The 16,502-nt window shown below is 39.3% G+C and overlaps 1 protein-coding gene across 7 annotated transcripts in view; it reads right to left on the bottom strand.

Annotated features, from left to right (window-relative positions):
• EDA (ectodysplasin A) overlaps nt 1-16,502 on the bottom strand; it is a 628,413-nt gene that overhangs the window by 102,082 nt on the left and 509,829 nt on the right. For all 7 annotated transcript variants that reach the window (XM_012556609.2, XM_012556610.2, XM_012556611.2 and 4 more), the window contains exon 2: nt 7,176-7,281. In XM_012556609.2, the coding sequence (XP_012412063.1) occupies nt 7,176-7,281 (106 nt within the window). The remainder of the gene's footprint in view (nt 1-7,175; nt 7,282-16,502) is intronic.

Here is a 16,502-nt window from a genome sequence, read left to right as displayed (position 1 = left end):
GTGCTGTTATTCTCACTTAAGATGAAGGCTTACAGAACAAAATAGTTTCTCATTTAACAGTTACTATAAACGTTGCCCTATGACAGTGGTTAACAATCTCACAACACATCAACAATATCCTTACTCAACCTTGGGTTATCTATCACCAGCTTCCTTGTCCCCTTCTGCCTTCTGGCCCTTGTCGCTGGACTACTGCACCTCGTTAGTCTCATTTGGTTTTACGGGGCTGTCCACTCCCAGGCTGAACAGTGAAATTCAGAGATAACTTCACCACGGAGCTAAAAGGGTGTCTGGGGGCCATACTCTCAGGGTTTCTCCAGTATCCTTTAGGCCAATAAATCTGGTCTTTTTTTTGTGTGTGAGTTAGAATTATGTTCTACATCCTTCTCCAGCTCTGTCCAGAACCCTCTGTTGTGATCCTGGGGACTGATCACTTTTGATAACATGTCAAAGTATGTGAGACGAAGTCTTGCCATCCTTGCTTCTAAGGAGCATTCTGGCTGTATTTCTTCCAAGACAGATTTGCTTGTTCTTCTAGCAGTCCATGGTATATTCAATATTCTTTGCCAACACCATAATTCAAAGGCATCAATTCTTCTTCAGTCTTGCTTTTCATTGTCCAGCTTTCACATGCATATGAGGTGACTGAAAACACCATGGCTTGGGTCAGACGTACCTTAGTCCTTAAAGTGACATCTTTGCTTTTTAACACCTTAAAGATATCTTTTGCAGCAGATTTGCCCAATGCAATGCATCGTTTTGATTTCTTGACTGCTGCTTCCATGGGCGTTGATTGTGGATCCAAGTAAAAATTAAATCCTTGAGAACTTCAATCTTTTCTCTGTTTATCATGATATTGCTTATTGGCCCAGTTGTGAGGATTTTTGTTTTCTTTTAGTTGAGGTGTAATCCATACTGAAGGCTGTAGTCCATGCTATTATGTTCATATTCCAGAGAGAACATAGTAATAGCACCTAATTTATGACGTGCTTTTGCATACATTAACACTTTTGATCATTACAACAACTGTACAAGTTAAGCAGGGATAATTACCCCCATTTAACAGAGAAAGAAATTGTTGCTTAGAGGGATTGTGATTCCTTCAAGGTCACATGGTTGGGAAAGTGGCAGAGACATCAGGACTGAGATCCAGAACTTATGACTCAGTCTGGTACCTTTTCTATTATGTCATGCTGCACTTGTATTCAGGAACATGGTGGAGGATGAAGGTGGGGGAGACATTGAGATTTTGATTGATTCCTGAAAATGCTCCTACAGGAAGAGAACAGATGTTTTTATAATAATACTTGTAAAATATGGAAACTACCTCATGGGGACTTCTGGATTCATGTTATCTGATTCTAAGATCTCATGACCACTGAATATATCCTACCTTTCATTCTAATTGGAAAATAAAGTTCTAAAGATATCTGGAGTACCCTGCAGGAGATGACCAAGCAAGCCACCTAGGCCTATTATTACTTCAGAAACACATCACAAGGATGGGCCTCAGCAGGAAATCCTGGCACAGGTTTCTGGAACTGTTGTGACTCACAGAACCCACACCAAAGGGATCATGCTTTCTTACAAAACAACAACAACCAAAAGTCCTCAAATAATCAGCAAAAATGAACTTAAAAACCGTATCTGGAATATTTCCAGCCAATTCGACAGGAGCAGTGAATTTAAGGTAGCAGTGTATTTAAAAAAAAAAAAAAAAAAAAGAACTTCACTCGTTTTCTAAGAACTGAAGTTATAAAGTGCCACGATTTATACTGGAGGGGCACTAACCCTGTGTTTGGTTAAGCTTGTTGTTGTTGTTAGGTGCTGTGGTGTCAGTTCTGACTCATAGAAACCCTATGTACAACAGAACAAAACACTGTCTGATCCTATGTCATCCTCATAACCGTTGTTATGCTTGAGCCCATTGTTGCAGCCACTGTGTCAATCCATCTCGTTGAGGGTCTTCCTCTTTTTCGTTGACCTTCTACTTTACCAAGCATGATGTCCTTCTCCAGGGAACTGGTCCCTCCTGATAACATGTCCAAAGTATGTGAGATGAGGTCTCGCCAGCCTTGCTTCTAAGGAGCACTCTGGCTGTACTTCTTCCAAGACAGATTTGTTCGTTTTCTGGCAGTCCATGTTATATTCAATATTCTTCACCAACACCATAATTCAAAGGTGTCAAGTCTTCTTCAGTCTTCCTTATTCATTGTCTAGCTTTTACATGCATATGAGGTGATTGAAAACACCATGGCTTGAGTCAGGTGCACCTTAGTCCTTAAAAGGACTTCTTTGCTTTTTAACACTTTAAAGAGGTCTTAAGCTAGTCCAATACCTTCATTTATAGAATAATTCAAATGGATAAATTGGGATCAGTCCAAACATACTTGAAAGATTGGTCAGAACGACTGGATATGATCTGGAAATAGCCACTAACTTTTTTTTTTTTTTAAATCTCTGAGTGGTGCAACTGTGGTTGACTTTATTTTCCTGTTTTGGTTTATCTGTATCTTCTCCATTGACTTTTTTTTTAAAGAAAGATAGACCATACCTATGATAATGTTTCTAATCGATGAGGTTAGCAGTCTGATCAAAAGACAAAAACAGGCTTTTGTAGCTTGGTTTATTCTCGGTGAATCTATGCAGGCTCATAAGGATCACCATCTCCCTTCCTTTTCCTAAGTGTTCATGAACTACTTGTTAATTTTTTCCTCCCACAGGAATTAGTGGAGATCATCAAGCTTAATATCTATAGTTCCTGGATGAAAAATATAGACTCCCCTACCCCCCATTTGTTTGTTAGGTCATTCATTTAACAAATGTCTGAGTGTCTTCTATGTACTGGTGCTGTGTTAGGTAAAACTCCAGAATCCACATTCAACACTTTCACCCTATCTTTGCTTCATTTTACCTGCTGCCTATAGGTGTATCTGCTCCCTCACTAAACTATAAGCTTCTCTGAGGGCTTAATTCATCTTTGAAGCCCTTCTGGTAGTGCCTAGGAGGCTTGTCAAATAACAATAAAATATATAAAGTTTGGGGAATTGAAGTAAAATTAAAAGATAGTAACAGATTAGAAAAATTATACAAGGAACTAGAATTGATTTTCCTGCTCTCTTTTAAACTTGTCTCTATTTTTGACCTTTAATAAATGTTTTTTTCCTGAAATCTTTGTCATATTCTTAACTATCCAAGGTAAACGACTTTTTTTCAGACACTTTTGCTGCAAACCTGAGCTGAAGAGCTAAATTTTTATCATAATTTTTTTTCCCTCTTGGCGTAGGTTTTTTTTTTTTTTTTAATTTTGGCCTCTACTCACCCCACTCTGATCTACCTGTCCCATCATCCTGCTTCTTTCTCTGTTCAGAACAGTTTACAGACTGACCCACTTCTTCAGTGACAACCAAAAACTCATTGCTGTCGAGTTGATTGTGACTCATAGTGACCGTATAGGACAGAGTAGAACTGCCCCATAGGGTTTCCAAGGAACAGTTAGTGGATTTGAGAAGTCCTTTATTTGTACAAAACAGAGTCAGTTCATTGTCTTGAGACACAGTGATGTACAGCAGATTTATATATCCAGCTACCTCTTTAATATATTCACTTGGTTGTCTAATAGGTATTTCAAATTTAACATGTTCAACTAAATTCTTGGTTCCTTCCCCACGTTCCCCTATCTACTCCTCCCCTGTTCTTCTCCAGCTTAGAAGATATCAAATTTATTTACTTAGTTCCTTAAGTCTAAAACTGTGGGGTCATCCTTGGCTCTTTTTTGTCTTTCATACCTGTTATCTAATAAATCAGAAAATCCTGTCAGCCAGTCCTCAAAATCTATCCAGAATCTGATCACTCCTTACTACCCACACCATCCACCCTGGCCTAAACCACCATCTTCTCTTGCTTGGATAGTTACAGTCTCCTAATGGGTCTCCCTGCTTCTGTCCTTGTCTCTCTGCAGCTATTTTCAATACAGCAGCTAGAAGAATCCTGTTAAAACATAAGTCAGATCCTGTCACTCCTCTACTCAAAATTGTCCAGTGACTCCCCATCTCACCCAGAGTAAAAGCCAGAGTCTTTACCTTCGCCTACAAGGCCCTAGACTGCATCCTGCTATCTAACTTCATCTTCCCTTTCCTGCTTGCTTACCTTCCTCCTAGCCACACTGACCTTCCTGGAGTGTACCAAGCATTCTTTTGCTTCAGAGCCTTTGCATTTGCTGTTTCTTCTTCCCCCAAATACTCACATGGCTCACACCTCCATTTCATTCATGTCTCTTCTCAAATGCCCCCTTATCAAAGAAGCATTCCCTGATCACCTTACAGTACATCCATCATTCTCTTTCTCTCTTTCCATGCGATTTTTCTTCACAAATTTTATTACCACCAACTTTGATTACTGTGTCTCTTTGCACTGGAAGTTAAGCTCCTTGAAGGCAACAACAAGAAATATTTATTGAGGGTCTACTATGCCAGGTCCTTTTCTAGGCAGTGAGGATGTAAAAGTAAACAAAACAAACACCAATATCCTTACGGTGCTTTCATTCTAGCATTATATATTACATTCTAGTATTATAATATTACATTCATTCTAGTATTATATATTGTATATATACAATACACATGTATATGTAGACTGTATTTACTCAGTAAATACTTGATGAATATATTCAATGAATATAGCATACACTCAGCAGAGCAACAGGAATGGTACAAAAATAAAAGGAGATATGGATTCTGTACCACCCACCACATCCAAAGAAGTGGTTCTGTAGCCTCCCAGGTGAAAGGCTGGAAATCTAATAAAATTCCTGGATCCCTCAGGCATTGTATACCCCTAACTGTAAGGGTTCCTGAATTCCTGCCAGCTATAATAATTTTTCAAAAAAATACCTGGGATTGCATGAGAAACTTGGCATTGGCACAAATTGACTACTCTTGAAAAAGTATCAGATTAGGAGAGAATTAGATAAGAAGTGCTGACAATTAATGAGAGGTTTTGGCCTTGACTGGAGAGAAAAACTGTTTTTTATCAAGAGAGAATAAACACTCTAAAGAAGAGGAAGGGAAGACCATGCCCACTACAGACGGTGATATTGCTCTTACCACCTTTCTTTTTTTTAATATTTTATTGTACTTCACGTGAAGGCTTACAGAACAAATAGTTTCTCATGAAACAGTAGTACACGTGTTGTTTTATGACATTGCTTAACAACCCCACAACATATTAACCCTCTAACTTCTCAACCTTTTTTTTCTTTGGTGAAAATACACATAGCCAAAGATACACCATTTCAAAAATTTCTACATGCACAGTTCAGTGACATTGACTACGCTCTTCCAATTGTGCTGTTATTCTCACTTAAGATGAAATCTTACAGAACAAAATAGTTTCTCATTTAACAGTTACTATAAATGTTGCCCTATGACAATGGTTAACAATCTCACAACACATCAACAATATCCTTACTCAGCCTTGGGTTCCCTATCACCAGCTTCCTTGTCCCCTTCTGCCTTCTGGCCCTTGTCACTGGACTCCTGTACCTCGTTAGTCTCATTTGGTTTTACAGGGCTGTCCACTCCCAGGCTGATCAGTGAACCTTGGAGGTAGCTTCACCACGGAGCTAAAAGGGTGTCTGGGGGCCATACTCTCGAGGTTTCTCCACTCTCCTTTAGGCCAATAAATCCGGTCTTTTTTTTGTGAGTTAGAATTATGCTCTACATCCTTCTCCAGCTCTGTCCAGAACCCTCTGTTGTGATCCTGGTCAGAGCAGTCAGTGGTGGTAGCCGGGCTTACCACCTTTCTTCTCCTTACCAACAAGGGATTATGAAATATTTGCTGGTATCGGGAGCAGCCTCAGGGGAAGAGCCAAAGGTAAAGAGTGTGTCAGAGAGTGGAGTGATTAGGAAAGGACTAATCATGACTCTCAACTCCCAGCTTCCACATAGGCAGAAGACTTCCAGGAAACCGGCTGCAAGTAGTATGGGAAAAATGGGTGCATTTTACTTCATGAACCATATTTCCTAGGCTTGAACTTGGTCATCAATTGTATGCAAAGTGTCTGCTCCAGAGAATGGCCCCACTGGTCCTGTTCTCCATTCAAAGGCTCAGTGCTGCTGCCACATCCACTGGCTAGAAAGTCCCATCTATGTTACTGTTCTGTTTTTTTTTGTTTTTTGTTTTTTTTAATTTTATTACAGGGTCCTTGTTCTGAGTTCTCTTTCAGACTTCATCTGGTTCTACTTTTTGTCCCTATTGACAAAGAACTGGCGCCATCTCTTCAATAGCTCATGCCTTCTGGAACTGCTTCCATCATTTGCCTTCACTCACATTGACAAATGTCAGCTTAAAAACCTCATTTTCTTCCTTATAAAGTAATATTGCTTTGTAACCCCCCAGACACATATCATTGGCAGATGTAGCCAGAGACATGCTGTCTTTGAGTCCAGATGGCTTTTCAGCAGCCCAGAGCTATGCATTCTACAAACTCCTATGCCAAACAGATAGCATTCTGTCAGCTGACAGAGTGATACTGAAATATCAGAGTGATTCAAAGACCTGCCCAGGATCTAGCTCAACATTTTGTTATGTCCCCACAGACTGCATTGCTAGTTAACTCAAATCGGTTTCATCTGCAATAGGGATGGTTTCTATTTGCACATCATTACCGAGCTGAAGGAACAATCGACATCATCAACTTATATTACAAATACCAATGACATTCCAGATACTAGGCTAGATTCTGTGGATACACAAAGAGAAATCAATCCCTGCCCTCAAGGAACTTACAAACTAGTTCTAGTTCAGATTTGGGCATGGTAGCTGATACCAACATTGATACCTTTATCACTGGAATTAACACATTATATAAGTGCCAGCATGGCACAACATTGTGTCAATTCCAAGAATAAGATAGAATCCTCTTGGTGGCCTTAGCAGATGTAGGATGTCCCCAGGAAAGATGAGGTCCATACAAAGGGTGATCTTGAGAGACACAATTGCTACTATGGATCTCGGATTGAGTGGTAGTCTGGAAAAACCTTCTTCTGTGACCTTAGGTCTGTTGACAATACATGAAATGATGAAGCAGGCTTGGGAAGGGAGTTCTCAGAGGGTACTCTGAGTAACAGATAACTGAGGAGTGATAAAGGAGGAAATCACCTGAGTAGACTTACCATCTGCTCCTTCACTGCTTTTGCTTCTTTTATTGCGGCGAACAGTCCTACTTTCCTCTTCAGAATATGACTTTTCTTCAGGGAAGAAGAAATTCAGTAGGGCCATCTGTAAAAATAACAAGTAAACGAGTCAAAGGTTTATCCCAGTCAGTCATAACCCACATAAAAAAACTAACTTGCTGTAGACAGTCTACCTTCACCTTAAATTCAGTGTGTCTAAAGTCTTAGCAAAGAGCCCTGGTGGCACAGTGGTTATGTTCTGGGCTGCTAACCGAAAGTTCGGTGGTTCGAACCCCACTCTGTGGGAGAAAGATGTGGCCGTCTGCTTCTGTAAAGATTTACAGCCTTGAAAATCCTATGGGGCAGCTCTACTCTGTCCTATAGGGTCACTATGAGTCAGAGTCGACTAGACGGCAACGGGTTTGTTTGTTTGCTTGTTTTTGGAAGTCTGAGCTTATCTTCCCCTCCACTGTGTCAATTCTTTTATTTTTGATACCATTATTATTCCAATCATGTAGGCATAAAATCTTGGTTCATCTTTGAATACCCTCTCCTACTCCAAATATCTAATGAGTCATCCTTCAAGTCCCATTTCTCCATTTATTTCTGGGGTTCAGAGAGCCTAGCCACTGATTTCTAACTTCGTTCACATACAAATGATGCCCACCCAGAATTACAATTGAATTTGCTACTCCCTCTTGGGATTTATTATTATACACCCACACTCTTGCCACATTCCTATTTATGCTGAACTTTTGGTTTGTTCCCGGAATGCTGTGCATCCAAAACTGAGGTACCATTTATGTCAATTCTCTCCTGGGAGTTAGTCATGACAAAGTCCAAAATTATTCCCTCCCTTTCCTAGACTTTTATAGCACTCATGGAAACTCATTTTGGTATTTGGTCCTCTAATGTTTTATGATGCTCTCTCATAATAATACAATAATACATTAATGTTTTATATGTGAATGAGCCTGGTTTCACCAATGATAATCGTAGCTTAAATATATACTCACTGAATTGAACCATAATCTTTCAGAATGAGTGCTTCATTGTGGTAAAAAATGTGCTTGAGGTAAACAGCAGACAGTAGTAAGATTAATAGTGATTCTGATTCAAATTCTGCCACTTACTAGCTGTGTAACCTTGGACAAGTTACTCAAGCTTTAATTTTCTCATATGTAAACAGGGATAATGATAGTACTTTGCTCAAGTAGTTAGCACAGTACTCAGCATGTAATATGCACTCAATAAATGTTAGCTATTACTATTATTATTAAAATTCATCTTACAAATGGACTGGTTAGAGAGTTTGGGGCTTAAGAAAGAAGAACAAATGAATCTTCATCTTAGTGTCAGTTCAAAATATGAGCAATTCCAAAGCCCTCATGTATTACTGACTGCCGCATGTCTGTTTACTTGGAAAAAAATGGGTAGGACCCAAAAATCCCTAACATTCTGTACAAACTCCCTTCCAAATACTGTGTTTTACTGTCTACATGGAACAATTTTACCCAATAGTCTTAATGTACAAAATTAGCATCTTACAGGATATTTAGTACAGTCATGTATTAAATACAAAATTAATAAATGGAAGTATAGATAATCTCCAACTTGCCAGTAGGGTTGTATTCCAAAACTTATTTGGGTTGAATCATATGAAACTGTTATTTTTATATGTCAAAAATAGTTGAATATCAGCAATTTCACATGGTTCAACTGAGTAGTATTTTTGAGTCATTTGACTGGAATGTAAAATGCATTTTTCCATAGAATCAACATAATAAAGTCTGACTAGGTTTCCAGACAAACTCACAGAAGGATATTTAACCCATGATACAAATAAGCTACAATACTAATAATAGTATAAAACTAAACTGCTGTTTACAATAAAATCTCAACTGTTTGCAACTCTAGGAGAATAAGTCATTCTTGATGGTAGAGTTTTCTTGATAACTTCCTTCAGCTATTTTGATAGAAATTAGTCTATATTATTTAACTCAGTAATTACTGAATATGGGAGGACTACAGACTATACATTCAATGGTACCAGTCCACTATGGTTTTGGGTTTTTTTTTGTTTTTAAATTACAACAGTTACATCACAAAGTAATAAATGCTTTGCTAGAAAGAAGTATAACTTACTTTGGGAGCAAGAAGAGGTACACCTAATACAGTCTTGGAATGGACAAACCTTATTGGAGGAAGTGCTACCTCTGTGAGTCCTGAAGGATGTCTATGATTTGGCGATGAATGGGAAATGGAAAAGTTATTCCAGGCAGAGGAAGCATTGTGTTTAAAGGTTCAGAGGAAACAGAGAATAGCAGTTTTTGGGCATGCAGGTAGCTTAGAATAAGTGTTTGGAGTGGGCAGAAATGGTGAGAAATGAGCCAAGGGATAGTAAATAAGGGCCAGATCATGTTAAGGTATTCAGACTTTATCCAGGAGCAGGGAGGTCCTCTGAAGGACTTTTTTTCCTTTTAAAATTTTTGCACCTTATTTGAGAAACAATTTACATACAATCAAATGCACAGATTTTAAGCATACAGCTCAAGAGTTATGACAAATGTACACACCTTTGTAGCCACCACCCAAATCAATATACATAACATTTATATCACCACAGAATTTTACCTCATGCCCCTTCCAGTCATTCTGCAGCCCCCCAGAGGAAAGCACTGTTCTGATTTCTATCACCATAGCTTAGTTTTCCCTGTTCTAGAATTTCACGTAAATGGAATCATATATGTGTTCTTTTGTGTGTGGATGCTTTAATTCAACATAATGTCTGTGATATTCATCCATGCTGTTCCATGCAGCAGTAGTTCATTCCTTTTTATTGCTGAATTATATTTCATTGTATGGCTCTACCGCAATTTATTATGCATTCACCAGTTGATGGACATTTGGCTTATTTACAGCTTGGGATTATTATGAATAAAGCTGGTGTAAGCATTCATGTACAAGTTTTTTTATGGGCATGTTTTCATTTTTCTAGGAGTGGAACTGCTGGGTTGTATGGCAACTATTTTATGTAAGAAACTGCCAAACTGTTTTCCAGAGTGACTGTACCATTTTATACCCTCACCAGCAATGTATGAGAGTTCCAGTTGTTCTACAACTTCACCAACACTTGGCATTGTCAGTATTTTTAATTTTAGTCATTCTGGAATATGTGAACTAGTGTTTCATTGTGGTTGGTTTCTGAGTTTTTAAACTGCTTTTTAATGTTTTTTTGTCTTTTACCTTGTTGTTGTCAGCCTATCAGATTTCACTTCACCTACCTGTCACATCTTTTCCAGTACCTTCAAATTTGCTGCTTATAATCTGCTACAGACTTAATGTCTAGTTAAAACTGATCAGAATCATGCATACACACAAAATAAACAGGCAGTGAGTATGGTTTTAAAAATTTTATTGTGGCAAAATATAAGAAACAAAAAAAATGGCCATTTTAACCATTTCTTAGCGTACAATTCAATGACATTAATTGCATTCACCAAGTTGTGCAACCATCACCACAATTTATTTCCAAATGTTTTTCATCACTCCAAACAGAAACTCAGCATGCCTTAAACAACGACTCCCCATTCCTCTCTCCCTCCTTGGTAACCACTAATAAACTTTTGTCTCTATGTATTTGCCTATTCTAGATATCTCATACAAGTGGGATCATACAATATTTGTCCTTTTGTATCTGATTTATTTTACTCAGCAAAATGTTTTCAAGGTTCATCCATGTTGTAGCATGTATCAGAACTTCATTTCTCTTTATGGCTGAGTAATACTCCACTGCATGTATATATCACATTTTTCTTAATCCATTTATCTGTTGGTGGACATTTAGGTTGTTTCCACCTTTTGGCTATTATGAAAAGTGCTACAAATGAATATTAGTGTACAGGTTTCAGTTTGTGATCCTGCTTTCATTTCTTCTAGATATATACCTAGCATTGAGATTGCTGGGTTATATGGTAGTTCTATGTTCAACTTTTTGAGGAACCACCAAACTGTTTTCCACAGCCCCTGAACTATTTTTCCTTCCCACCAGTAATGCACTAGGGTTCCAACTTCCCCACATTCTTGTCAACATTTGTTATTTTGCTTTTCTGATAATAGCCATCCTAGTGGGTGTGAAGTGGTATTCATTGTGGTTTTGATTTGCATTTTCCTAATGACCAGTGACACTGAGCATCTTTTCATATGCTTACTGGCCATTTGTATATCTTCTTTGGAGAAATATCTACTCAAGTCCTTTGTGCAATTTTTAATTGGGTTGTTTGTCTTTTTGTCGTTGAGTTGTAGGAGTTCTTTATATATTCTGGATATTAAACCTTATCAGACACATGGTTATCAAATATTTTCTCCCATTCTGTAGGTTGTCCCTTCAATTTCTTGATGAAGTTCTTTGATGCACCAAAATTTTAAATTTTGATGAAATCCCATTTATCTACTTTTTAATTTTGTTGCTCATGCTTTTGGTGTCATATCTAAGAATCCATTGTCAAAAACCAGGTCTTAAAGCTTTATCCCTTTGTTTTCTTCTAAGAGTTTTAAGGTTTTAGTTCTTATATTTAGGTTACTGATCCATTTTGAGTTAATTTTTGCATCTGGCGTAAGGTATGAGTGTTTGAGTACAGTTTTGAATGGCTTTTCCAATAAGTAAGGTGTGTGTTATTAGGCTGCTTAGAGGCCATTTGTTTACTGCTTAATTTCTGGCTATAGTCTGGATAGGTGAATGTCAGATAACTTATTCTATATAGGCAGGTTATTACTCTATAATGCTATTTCTAGGGGAACTGGATTCTGAAGTCCAAATGGAGAACTTCCCCACAATCACCAACTGCAATACTAGAGTTCCACTCATATTCTTTGTACTCCCTCATGGGCTCAGCTCCCATGGATGCTCTGGCAGGGGCTCCAGCACCTTCTCATGTCCTGGTGGTGACAGTAGAAGGTACTCACGTACTAACTGTGTCAAAAGGTCTAATGGAGGCTTGTGAGAACTCCCAGAAGAGGAGGGCTAAGGAAGAAACAAACTCCTGCAGACAGCGGAAACAACTCCAGCTTCCATGGGTAGCAGGGGTAGCTCAAAGTCCCTCAAGAGAGACTGTTGATAAGTATGGGACATTCATAAGTCAAATGCTTAGAAGGAGACTGCCTATATATAAAAATGGTTTTTAAAATAGTTTCTATTTTCTCAGTAAAAACTAGAGGAAAACAACACAAAACACTGCTTAAACTGAAAGAGGATCCCTATTTACAGTGTGCTTATTTGAGTCTCGATTAGAAGTAGGAGGGAAAAAAAGACAAAAATCAGTGGCTGCTCAAACAAAACGCTGGAATTCTATTTTTAGTTTTCTATTCATTAGAATGGCTTCCAGAGGCAAGTTGAAGAATATGAACAAAACAGGCTTTCCTATTGCTCGAGGGAAGAGCATCAGGAATGTTGGTTGCAGCCAGGCATTTTGCTCAAGGGAAAAAAAATCTAATTCTTTACACTTTATTAACTGATTATACCCTTGTTTCCTATAGTAAAATTAAATGGTAAACAATACCTGCAGATTACAGGGATCTCAGCTGGAAACAATTCGTTAACAATGAGACATGAGGGATACATCCACTATTGCTAGTGACTCTCTAGATATTGCTACATTTTTTTTCCTAATATCTACACCTACAAAACTATTGGTACTTTCTTTTTTTTTTTATTTACCATGACATAGAATAAATCTAAATCATTTTATACTGCATGGTTAATGTACTTGATTGTACTAGATGATTTATAGGAAATTAATCATAAGGTGTTAAATGCAGAATCCCAGGCCTCCCAATCCCCAAGTTTAGACTGAGTCGGCCTGAGGTGGTACCCTAGGATCTCACTTTTAAACTTCCTCACTAGGGGATTCTGATGCAGGTAGTCCTTGAACCACCCTTTGAGAAACTGCTGTATTGTTCATCTCTCAACTGGTTCATTATATGTAGATTGAAATGGCTAAATCTTTTTTTACCCTGGTATGGTTCACGTTTTCTTCTGTCATTCCTAGGGTTCATCTGTTTATAGACCTTGGTACTTCATCTCTCTCAAGAGGAGGCTGGCACATACTAGGCTTTCTGAAATAGGCAAATCACCTATTTTTTAAGAAAATATTTCTCTTTTAATATTCTTTTTGATGTCATCATTTACATATTGACATCTCTGGTTCCCTATTTTCAGTCTTTTAGCTTTGTTTTATTTTTGTGAATTCCTTATCTGGGTTGGTATCTGGTTGATCTGTCCTGTGTCCTAGTCTTGGATTGCTATCTGATGTTGTTGGTTCTCTAACCAGAGGACTCCTTTTAATATTTCTTGTAATTTTGGTCTGGTTTTTACATATTCCTTTAATTTCTGTTTATCTGGAAATTTTGCCATTGTATTTGAGAGACAATTTTGCTGGATATATAATTCTTGGCTGGTAATTTTTTTTCCTTCAAGGCTTTATATATGTCACCCCATTGCGTCCTTGCCTGCATGGTTTCTGCTGGGTGATCAGAGCTTAGTCTTATTGGTTCTCCTTTGTGGGTGACTTTTCGTTTATCCCTAGCTGCTCTCAGGATTCTTTCTTTGTTTTTGGTTTCCGCAAGTTTGATTATGATATGTCATGGTGACTTTCTTTTGGAGCCTACCCTGTATGAGGTTCGTTGAGCTTCTTGGACAGGTATCTTCTTGTTTTTCATGATACTAGGGAAGTTTTCTGCCAGCAAATCTTTGACAATTCTGTGTTTTCCATCCTCCCCCCACCATTCTGGTACTCTAATCACTTGTAGATCTTTCCTCTTGATAGTATCCCACATAATTTTTAGGTTTTCTTCATTCTTTTATCTGATTTTTCCTCAAACAAATTAGTGTCAAGGGATTTATCTTCAATCTCACTAATTCTGACTTCCATTATTTCAGTTATGCTCCTATAACATTCTATTGAGTTGTCTAATTCTGAAATTTTATTGCTAATCTTTTGGATTTCTAGTTGCTGTTTTTGTATGGTTTCTAGCAGCCTGTTTATTCTGTCATTTTGTTCTTGTATTGTTTTCCTGAATTCGTCTATTGCTTTGTCTGTGTTTTCCTTGGTTTGGTCTGTGTTTTGCCTGATCTCCTTCTTGATCTCTTGGAGAGCTCTGTATATTAGTCTTCTGAATTCTTTATCAGGTAGTTTTATTGTCTTATCTTCCTCCAGAAGGTTTTCTACTTCTTTATTTTGGTTGCTTGCTAGAGCCATCTTGTCCTGCTTCTTTATATGATTTGATATTGACTGTTGTCTCTGAGGCATCAGAATGTTATTATATTTATTTATTTATTGTATGTTTGTTTACTGCATCCTGAATTTTTGTTTTATTTTGTTTTGATATGTTCAAGTAGGCTGGGTGTGTGTGCTACTCTGGTCATTAATCTGGCCACACTGAAGCTCTCACCTTCTGTCTCTAGGTGGGTGGAGAAGCTACTAGATGTGTGAGCCTGGGAGTCTGTTCACTGTTCTTGTGGGGCAGCTTAGGATATAGGTAGCATTTTTGGTGAGGTAATGAATCTGTCCTGCTGATCACCTGGCTGTGGATGCAGGGGGTGTTCTCCTTGGTTGTTGGATTGGATGTTGTGTGTGTGCTCTGCCACTTGCCAGTTGGTCGGGGTGCAGGTGCCCAGGTTGTCGGTCACTGAGTGTGTGGTGTGGAGACTCTCATCTATAGTCCTGGGTGAGCAGGGATGTTTGGAGCAGGAACAGGTCTCTGGTTGCAGTGGGGGGGATGATGTGGGGGGCAAGGCAGGGGGCTGTAGGCTGCCCCTGGGTGCCCGGATAGAGGGCATGTCCCTGTCCGCTAGAGTGTATAGTGGGGGGGTGGTAGTGCAGCTGGTCCTTGGGCACCCGGTGCTGTTGGCTGAAGGGATTGGCGGGTGCCACTGGTTCTCAGGGCAGCTAGATGGAGTGGGTGGTACCCCTGGCCCTCATGCCCCTGGTGTGGGTGGGTGAGGCCCCTTCTTAGGGGGCAGGGCAGTGTCAAATGCCACAGATCTGCAGTTCCCACTCGGCTGCTACAGGTGAAAATGGACTTCAACTGAGAACCCTGCTGTTTTGTCCTAATGAGTATGTGCTGTGCTGGGTCAGCTAGCAAGGCACTGGTGCGGGTGATAGGCAGGGGTGAAGGGTGCTGCAAGTCTGTGAACCCCCTATGCCAGTGGCTAGGCAAAGGGGCGGGTGCCTCTGGACCGGGGCATGAGTTCCCGGCTTAGGAGGCTCAGTGGTGTTGAATGCCCCCCCGGAGTGGTGTCGGAGTGGGGAGGGGGATGAATGAGGGGAAAAGAGTGCTCCTCAGCCCTGGAGCTGTGAGGGGAAGGCTGTGGTGTGCATGGTGGGTTGGGAGCTTGCACTTAACTTTCGCAGGTCTGATGTCACTCCTGTCTAGTTCTGGAGATGTGTGCAGAGTTGTTGCTGTTTGGCTGCACCAGTTGGGTTCTGCTTGGGATGCTGCTGCTTGCCTCAATATGTCCATGCTGTGCCGACTCAGCTAGCAAGACACTGGCGATCCACAATTGCCGGTTTCCACTGTTTTTGAGTTGTCTCTCCTTCCACCTGTCACTCAGTCTGATTCTTCAGCTTTGTCTTTGATGCTTAGGGTTACTAGATTGTCATATATATCCAATTCACTTGTTTTTTCACATAAGCGTTCCACATGAAGTGTCTGACTATTCTGCCATCTTGGCCCTACCTCTCTCCTCTAATACTCTTGAATAATCTATTTTTTCAAATTGTAACTACTATCATCACTACCACCACCCATCAGCAATAAGCTGGGAATGTTAAGTAGAATAAAAGCATTTATGTCATGAGACATTTAACAAAATCTCCAAGTGATTCCACCATAGCAAGATGTGAGCATCCCAGTACCAATGAGTGAAGTAGGGTTGCCCAAACTAGTTTGTTGGATGACAGGAAATAAAATGAACACAGAAGCTGGCATTGAACATATTTCCAGTCTTATAAAAACACTTAACACTCTGATTATCAACAAAAGGTCTAGAGAGAGTCATTTAGGCCATTGTTGTCTGCTGAACAAACAGTGAGTACTTACCACATGGAAAGCACTGAACTAGACACCATCTTTAATACACACAGATAACATGCAAACAACCCTGAGTTTCTTTGCAGTGCAATGATAGCACTACATAACAGAAAGTAGTAAAGTTTTAAAAGTAGTGGGACAAAAAAGGAAGCACAGTACATGCTGGTTGCTGAACAGAGTGTGCCAGCTCCTGAGAGTGAGCAAACAAAACAACACTCAATATTGCTCACAGTATCC

This window comes from Trichechus manatus, unplaced genomic scaffold (assembly GCF_000243295.1).
Source record: "Trichechus manatus latirostris isolate Lorelei unplaced genomic scaffold, TriManLat1.0 scaffold00070, whole genome shotgun sequence".
NCBI lineage: Eukaryota > Metazoa > Chordata > Mammalia > Sirenia > Trichechidae > Trichechus > Trichechus manatus.
Note: the sequence above shows the minus strand (reverse complement) of the source record. Positions and strands in the feature narration are given on the sequence as shown.